The sequence below is a fragment of the Phragmites australis genome, chromosome 15 (assembly GCF_958298935.1).
Source record: "Phragmites australis chromosome 15, lpPhrAust1.1, whole genome shotgun sequence".
Lineage (NCBI taxonomy): Eukaryota > Viridiplantae > Streptophyta > Magnoliopsida > Poales > Poaceae > Phragmites > Phragmites australis.
The window spans coordinates 11666599-11675883 of NC_084935.1; the positions used below are offsets into that span (position 1 = coordinate 11666599).

General features: G+C 44.4%; 1 protein-coding gene across 3 annotated transcripts; it reads right to left on the reverse strand.

Annotated features, from left to right (window-relative positions):
• Window positions 1-1031: 1031 nt before the first annotated feature.
• Window positions 1032-7405, reverse strand: LOC133892460 (uncharacterized). Of its 3 annotated transcripts, none has more exons than XM_062333255.1 (3): window positions 7152-7405; window positions 5939-5996; window positions 1032-5008 (listed from the first exon to the last, which is right to left on the reverse strand). In XM_062333255.1, exon 3 carries the CDS (start codon window positions 4834-4836, stop codon window positions 1771-1773), a length of 3066 nt encoding a protein of 1021 aa, XP_062189239.1. In that variant the 5' UTR covers window positions 4837-5008; window positions 5939-5996; window positions 7152-7405; the 3' UTR covers window positions 1032-1770. The 3 variants fall into 3 exon arrangements, with proteins under 3 accessions (XP_062189239.1, XP_062189238.1, XP_062189240.1); XM_062333254.1 differs by having other exon boundaries at window positions 5939-6000; XM_062333256.1 differs by lacking the exons at window positions 5939-5996; window positions 7152-7405 and adding an exon at window positions 5231-5877.
• Between the last annotated feature and the right edge of the window lie 1880 nt (window positions 7406-9285).

Here is a 9285-nt window from a genome sequence, read left to right on the forward strand (position 1 = left end):
CAACTCGAACCAATTCGAGCAATCAATCTCAGGCAGCACTGCAGCAGCAGGGGGCGCTCACGATGCCGGAGCGCCCCGACCCAGCCCGCGAAGGACGAACCAGGCGGGGGAAGGGAACGGGGAAAGAAATGGAAACCGCTACAGGAATCAACCCAATTCGAACGGATTGATCGGGCAAACCAGTGAAATGCAGAGGGGGTTGATCGGGAAGGGGTTTTAGAGCGTGGCCTCCATGGCGCGGTTCTCGATGAGGCCGATTACGAAGCTCGACCGGTCTCCGCCTCCTCCTCCGTCGTCCTCCATCTCCGCCGAACCGAGCTTCGCAGCTGCGCCTGCGCCTGCGCCTGCGAGTGTGTACGAAGCGGAGAGGATGCCGTTGGCTTGTCGTCCTTTTCTCGTGGGGCTTGCGCCGGAAGGCAAGCCGCCTGCTCCTTATATACCTGGTGGGCCACTATCCAGGCAAGGAAATTATATGAGACTGATTCTCACGTAAAGATTCTCACCTCCATATGACACTTATTATCTCATAAAGATCAGAGTCTCGTATAATTTCCATCCACTATCCAGCCTTACCTAGAGAAGGTGAGCCCTGGCGCTGACCACCGGGACCCACACGTCATTGAATGGCCTTGCTGCTGCAGACCCAGTTTCCCGAAACCAAGCATGGGCCTCCAGGGCCCCATTTTGGAACACATTATTTCCTTTCCCAGTTATACTGCTTTCATCCCTAAAAAAATAGTTATACTGTTTTTCTGAAATTTCTACCAAGTTGCTACAAAGTTCATGAATTTCTGCCAAATTCCTATAGATCCCCTGCGGATGGTTCTCAGTTTATCTCTCAAGGCTGGATTTCGTCAGGGACTGCAGGTCTGCAACCTGACCCGTGCAACACATAGCATCAACGTTCTGGAGCAAGCAGTGAAACGCCAGCATTGAGGATGGGCAAACACGGAGAACCAGTTGAGCAAACGCCACCAACTCATGCAATCCAGATATAGCTAAAAGAAACATTCTACCACTGGAGCATATGATGAAGTAGGATCTCCATTAAGAGAACACGGGGATTCAGGAATTGAGCCCCTGTTAATCATTACTCGGCACTGTTAACCAGGATGCTCAACCCACAGAGGAATGTCGTATATCACACATCCATTTACCACCATGGCTGCAAAGAAAGGAGCAGAAAATCTAGGAACAAATGAATGCTGACTGACGACACACACTCGAGACGCAGGAGGGTGTCCATGCCCAGCGCAGCACCGCCGGCATAATTATCGCATTGATAAATCAGGTTAACCTGGGCAGCTGGACTTCACTTTTTCAGTTCCAGGAGAGGGAGGCCAACAGAAATCTTCTGATAATTCATCTGAATGGCTTCCCACCGTTCAAACACGGTAACATTTCGAGTACACTACGAGAAAAAGGAAGGGTGGCAGTTTTTACATCAGAACCAAAATACTAGATACAGCTAGTGCTAACTACATACGGCAGCTGCAGGGAAACTTAATCGGTCCATAAACTGCAGCTACTGAAAAGCTGTCTTGCAATAAGTTCCCAGATGCCTGATAAGTTAATGCCTTCATTGCGTGAATTGGCAGCAGTCCAAATCTAGTCCACCATAAAGTTAGTGCTACAAATGCTGATATGCAAGCAGCTTCAGTCAGTGTCACTCAGACAAAAATGTTGAATTGTGGACTGTCCAACATTCACGGAACTTCAGTTCAAACAATTTCATCACAAGGCTCCTCATTCACTGCAGATAAGGTTATCTCATATTGAATCGGTAAAGAGGAACTCCTCTGGTAGTGACAAGGGATCGAGCTCCAGATAGCCTCGAAGCTTGCCTCCTTTTTCATTTGTCAGGTGAAAGCAAGGAATCTGGTGAGAGAACTTGGGGTACTCATCCTTACTTATTGTCTTCACAGATCCTTTGCATGGCATAAATACCGTCCTATAACCATCCACCTTTCTCAAAAGCTGAACTTGTATGGACGAATCAGTATGGCCAAATATCTCCACCAATTCATATTCACATTTTTCAAAATCTTGTGCAGTCCATCCTGCCCTCCAGTTCTTGTAAACAGCCCATATCTCACCGAGATGGGGAATTATTTCATATTCGCCTCTTTTGCCAGTAGATCTGGCCTCTACGGGATGAGAAAAGGCATCTGTACTAGTGTAAGTCATCGTCTCATGGATGCTGGAAAGCCTAAAGGCTCCACACCCAATAGTCCGTTCTTCTTTTAACAATCTTTCCTCCTCTTCTCCCTGAGGACAAGCATCAAGCCATCTAACATGTACTTTACCATTCTTGAGATCAACTTTGTGTATGAAGGCATAGTAATTGGGGAACTTATCTACATCACTATAGAGAGCCCAGATCTGCCCAACTGAAAACTTTTGAAGCAATCTAATTTCTGAAAATTCATAGAATTCTGATTCAGCACATACATATTCTGTGTGACAAATATTATCGTCATCAACATCTGTAACTTCAGCGGTACGTGTGTTATGCTTGCTATTCTCTTCCTTTGGTGTCTCTGAAGCGATCCCTGCATTCATGCATGTTGTATGTTGCCCCTCCCCAGCACATCCTTTGCGGGAACTATTTCCACTGGATGAACCTGCATGTTTGGCATCACATTCCTGACTTCTTACTGAACTGCATTCTGGAACAACAGAAGGAAAAGACTCTTCCAAGTTAATGGGAAGCGATGCAGGATCAAGTTCAAGAGACCCTTCTGGAATGCCTTCTCTTTCAGTTCCACTCATCAAATGATGAGGGACACAATGTGAAAACCTTAGTGTCTCACCCTGAGGTATCACGTATGGAGCTGCCTCTCTAGACTGCATGAATAAGCTAACATAGCCTTTTATCTTCACAAGCGGCATGGCAATGATGCTAGTGCTCGTGGTGAGATCAGAGAGGACTTGGACTACTTCATATTGATAGTTTTTGTGGTTGTCAGCATCTGAACTCCAGCCAATATCCCATCCCTTAAAAAGAGCCCAAACTTCACCTTTCCTCGGATATATCTCATAGGAGTTTCTTGTCTTGCTTTTCTCAAAGGATATAGTTCGGGAGAACATACCAGTTTCATTGGATGTATCAGACTTGCCATGCTTAAAGCGTCCACAGGCAACAGGCAGACCCCCATAAGACCATGCCGTCTCCGCTTTATTTGTGGGGTCGAACTCCAGCCAAATGAAATGCACCATAAACTTTGGAATAGTTTTTACCTTCGTAATTCGAGCATAAAATCTAGGCATACAACCTTCTTCATCATAGACAGCCCAGATCTGGTTGGCTTTAAACTGATTTACACCTCGAAGTTGGTCAAAGTCGAAAAATTCAGGATCCACAACAGTGAATATAATATCATCTGAAGCATCATCATAGTTTGGGCATAGACCATTGTTGCTGACAGAATGAGATACCTTTTCTTTACCATCACTGTTTTCTCCAGCGTCCATTGATTCTTTCTTCATTTGCCCAATTCCATTGAATGTCTTCTCTCCACATGGTGCACCACCATTCTTTTTATCTTCTGAGTTACTGCAGTAATTAACACCATTTGTTGGACCATTATGCCCATCTATGTCTTCATTCAGCTTTGTGGTTTCATTGCTGTGATCACCATGGAACAGGCCACTTTTCCTTAACCTTTTCAAACCAGGAGAATTCACAAAACCATCATCCTTGTTACCGTAATCTTCAAAATCCTCATCATCACTCTCTTCATTATACTTAACTTCCTGCTTCTGCCTGCTTGATCTGCGGGTTTGTTGACCTGGCCCTGCACTATTTGCAGCAGGACCATTTTCAACAACCTCTTCTTCGCTATCACTGGTGGTTTCTGATATGCTAGATTCACTAGATTCAATCACTGCCCTCCTGGACCTTTTCAATCCTGCAGTTGATGAAGATTTTGAAGGATTTCCGGTGGACCAAGCAGATTTCATTTTGTCTTTTAGCCCACCTTTCCCATCAGCTTCCTTCTTTGTATTTACATCCGCATGATGAGAACCAATATTGGCATGAACCCCTGGAGTGGCAGAATTCCAAGTTTGCTGACCAGTGACATTTGTTTGAGAACCTGGAAAGTTCTGTGGTGCTCCTGCATTTTTCCAAACCCCAGCAGATCGCTGATTTGCCCCAGAAGGAACAGCTTGCTCCTCCAAATCATGTGCAATAAATGGCTTCAAACAATTCTGACAGCGCAGAGCCTTCTTCAAGATTGAAAGGTAGTACTGATATCTCATGCCACAAGATGGACAGATTGTCCAAAATGTTGGTTGCGGCCCTGCAGAATTTGAGGGCTGATGCTGCTGTTGCTGATGCATATTATGGAGATTCACAGGAGTAGCACTAGCTCTAACAGGTGCAGGTCTTCTTGGTTGCTGATAAGGGGGTCTTGTCACACTGCCTCTGACTAAGGTGTTTCTTTTCATGTCATACACAGAACGTTTTGACCGGTCTGTAAGTGTCATGTTTGCTTCTCCAACTAATTTGAATGCCGCCTCTGCACCTGCAAACTTGTTCTTGTCTGGATGTAGCAAAAGGGCAAGCTTACGGTATTGTTTCTTTATCAGTGTGTCATCAGCAGTTGCAGGTGCTTGAAGTATTCCATACCAGTCAATCTCTCCATTAACCTTCGCTCCAGCAGCACTATGAACATCACAAACAGCTAACATTTGTTGTGAAATGTTGTCAACTTCTTTGAGGAGTTGCTGCGCCTTGATAATCATCTTTTTTGCACCAACAAAATCCTTCTCCAGCATTTTTCTTTCAGCCAGAGCTTTCGCTCTAGCAGCCTCCTCTTTGTTGCACTCCATGAAAACGTGTACAGAAGTCGGTACCGTTGCAGAAATGTTAAATTATGGAGTGGCTAGCACACAGTATATTAGCAACCACTGCAGTAATTCTCTAAGAACCAAATGTGCAATGTAGTTTGCAGAAATCTCGACTGCCCATGGTTATATGGAAGCAGAAACCACCAGCAAATTTCTGGGGAAAAAATAAACAAACAAACAATGTAGTTGGTAAAGCATGCCAGCATAAGTTCTACCAACAGAGGTCATTTCAAATTCACTGGAAACAAAAGGTGGGATATTTTTATTCTATTGCATACATAACCATTGTGACATTACCAAAAGATTAAAAAATCACAGCATAACAAGCTAGGTTCTAAACTGTAGGAAGGAAATATAAAAATGTTATGGTACTCACTTGATTCAAAATCGACAGAAACTTAGAAGTGTTTGACATTAAGGTATCATCGTATGAGCCAAATTAACTGACAGAAACAGTAACTTCAGACTTCAGAGCACAGAGCATAAAGGTTGCACAGAGTTGGAAATCCAAATAAAAAGTAGGATGTACAGAAGTTAAGGATAAAGCATAATATATTCACTACTTACATACTCTAAATTTCTTTAGTTGCGCACTGAAAATGCATGCAGAATATCAGTCCATTAGCCATATCTTTCATTTCAACCAAAGCACTAGTAAAGGTTTGAGAAACTGAATCTTGTTATTGGCCAACAACGTTGTGCCTAACTGCCTAAAAGAAATCACCTACAGATTTAAGCACTAGATACATATGCGGGAAAGCACAATGACAAGCATATCTTGTGGTATTCCACCATCAGTACAAAATTCTTAAACCTTACAGTAAAATCAGCATCTGAAGTAATAGCATCTACCAATATGCATCCACAAGTCAGGCATGCAAGCCTATATGACAATCCACTGTTCTAGTCAAAAGGCCCACAGGCATCACCAGAAAAAACTCATGCAGTCAAGCCAAACAAGCAGATCCGTAAAACAAAAGTCCATTTAGCCAGGATGATAAATTAGCATAGAACAAAGAGCATGTGCAAGTCTACTATTACTTGAGCGATTTAAACATTGTAAAATGGGTGAAAGAAGACTTACTTGTTATCACACATGATCATTATTTCATCACTCCATGCAGAGCAGCACAAGCTTGCTACTGTCTGCACAAAATATGCCTCGTCAATGTTTATTCACTTATCATTACGCCATGAATCATAAGACAGTTCTTTATAAAAAAAGAAAATAATAAAAAGAAGTACAAAGCAATTTCAGATATCACATCACAGTTGTTCAAAGCTAATCCATGATGGGAAACTGATCGTGGAAAGATTGCAAAATATTCGCCTTTTGTGCATTACCCCATAGATATGTAGCTATTACTACATTCTTTTTTTCTGCATTTAAATGTAGGGTGTGGCTATTATTAAATTGTTTTCTTCTGCATTTGAATGTAGGGTGGGAACAAAACCCACAAGGAGAATTGACTAGAAAGACAGCAAAACACATAATAGCTTTCACTCCTTGTTTGATATATCAAGAAAGACAAGATAGGTACTGATTAGAAAGATTCATTTCTGTCTGCGTCAAAGGTGAGCATTTACAACACGGGGGAAAAATATGTTCTCAATCATCAAACACACATGCAAGCTCTTGCAAACCCCCAACAAGCACAAAAGAAAGAAAAAAAGAGAGGAAATGCTATGCAACTGCACACAGACACTCCGAAGTATGTCTATGACCCCAGAAGCACCCTTTCACGTCCATCGGAGAACGGACGCAGCTGTTTCCAGAAGGAGGCCAACACACATCTCACAACTTTGCCGCCTGACAGATCTTAGAAAAACCTCAGCCAAACAAGAAACCGAGCCCATGGCTACTAATAGGCAGCGCATGGAGCAAAATGAAATCACAATTTGGAAGGCACGCCTATGTTTCCCTTCCAAACACAAAGAAACAACCAAAAAGACGGCCATGAGCTCCAACAGTTCAATCACGAATGCAAGTTCACATCGTGGAAACCAGGGGTGGACACAGCGAGGGGCATGGGGGTTCTGGGGTTCAGTTGAAACTCAATTTTTTTGGGGGGGGGGGGGGGGGGGCGGGGGGGGATAACCAAACTATGCCGGCACAATGGATGGATTAGGTCAGTGCTCCACCACGCAGCAACGAAGTCCACCACTAACCAACGGAGTCACCGAGAGAGGAAGAAGCTCTCGCATTCGATCCATTGTGCAACCGTCGCTCGCAGAAGTTGAAACAAAACTAACTCTCGTGGGGGAAACCCCCGTCAACGCAAGTTAGGGTTCCTTACCGCAACGGGAAATCGGTCCCATGTCCGGACGGATCCCCACTCCACGCCGACCCGCCCAACACCAGTAGAGGGGGCGGATGGGGAAGGGGACGGCGACGACTACGAGGGGGGAGTGCCTTCGGGGGTTGGGTGGCGTGCTTCGTGAGGGAGCAGGCCGAGGCGGGTTGGGTGGCGTTGGGCGGCGCGGGCGCGGGCGCGGGCGAAGTGGACGAAGGACGACGATGGTGTGGCTGTGTGAGCGACGGTTCGCGTAACCCAAACCAAATTTGTGGTCAAGTGCGGGGCCGGGCCTGAACTTGAGCTCGGTTGGTTTCGTGCCGAAGCCTGGGTCTGGTCATTTTTTCTGGGGCGTTGGATTCTGCATGGAGATTCGTGCTGGGTAAGGGAGCTAGTTGGAAGGAATTAGTGGAGAGGGGGGAAACGGATCCTCTGCAGTTGTAGCAACTGCAGAGAGCTACCAAGAAGTGCATTAGGAGCACTCCATAGCCCTTGATTTGGAGGTGGATGGATTGGATCAATCGCTACAGTACCTGATGCTACAGTACAGATTCGTCTACAGTAGAATCAACCACTGTAGTTGCAGTAATCCGCAGTAAACAGTAATTAATTAATACAGAGAACTGTAGCAGTAGACTCATATTACTGTACAAACAGTAATCCTCTGCATTAATCATCATTAATGCAGAGGATCTGTGTCGGGGGGTGATTTCTGTCAGGTAAGAAGTTAATTAGTAGCTTTTTAACTCAAATGAAACCAATACAGAAGAGAGAATTGTGAAGCGTGGACCAAGGTCCATTCCAATTTTTTCCAAGGGACATTTTGCACCCAAAAATTACCAGGTTCAAACAAAAATTGAACCACCAGATTCAAACATGTTCTGATCCAAGTTTGAAACAAGCAACATATCCAAACATGGTTCATTTGATTTTTGAAGCATAAATGTACAGACCACATCTTAGTTCTTCTAAAAAAATTAAAGCAAGTCACAAATTCGAACATGGTTCATGTTGTCTCACTTATAAAGTTCACTTGACACAAATATGTCACAAATTCCAACTTAAATGTAAGGATTTCAGTTTGTGGAAATTTCAATCAGAAAATTGGAACATTGGAGGTACCTAAAATACCATAACAATATGAATATGTACATGATGTTGAGACACTAGATAAATAAAAATGCTTTTCAGCATCACAAGATTTTGTCATAAAAATTCAGTGCCTTGGAAAATTTATGACCTTGATCACCAATTCGTTCACATCGATTATTATTTAAGGGTTATTTAGATATATACCATTATAAATATTCTAGTTTTGAGATATGCCATTATAATTTACGAATCTAAAAACATGACATTGCAAAGTTCACATTCTTAGATATATGCTTTGTGAACAATTTTGGACCAAATTGTCCCTGGTCCTTCTTCCTCCTCCCTTCCCTCACTATCTTTTCTCCACCAGCCTCTCTCCCACGAACACCCGATCCAAGCCGGATCCACTCCATCGAGCTCCTGTAGGCCACTGCCAAGCTCTTCCAGCATCGGGTCCAAGCCGTCGAGCTCCTCCAGACCGCTGTTATTGTTGTCATTGAGCTACACCAAGCATCACTGAGCTCTTCCAGCGTTGGATCCAAGCATCATCAAGCTCTTCCACCACCGGATCTAGGCCATCGAGCTCCTCCAGGCCATCACCGTCACCGTCATTGACCTCCAACAGGTGCCGTCGAGCTTTTCCAATGTTGGATCTAGGCGTCACTGAGCTCTTACACCGCCGGATATAGGCCTCATCCTGGCCGCCATCGAGCAAGTTCTTCTCCCAGTTCGGCAAAGCTCTGCCGTAACCAACTCCACTGACTTTTTTGCGACCAACATCGATGGTGCCACAGCTTCCTCCCTTTCCCATGCTTCTTGGTGGTAGCAGCACAGATTTGGCATAGCTTCAGCGGCGGCTCTTGAAGCTCAGCTTATGGTCAATATCTAGGACGGCAGTGGGTGGCCAGTAGCATGGATGTGGCAGACATCACTCCATTGGATCGGAGTAGGGGATGAGATGGCTAGAGAAGAAGGGGTAGTTTGGTCCTTTTTTTTGCAATGGCATGGTTACAATTATCACCAAGAGTAGTGGTATGTTTCCAAA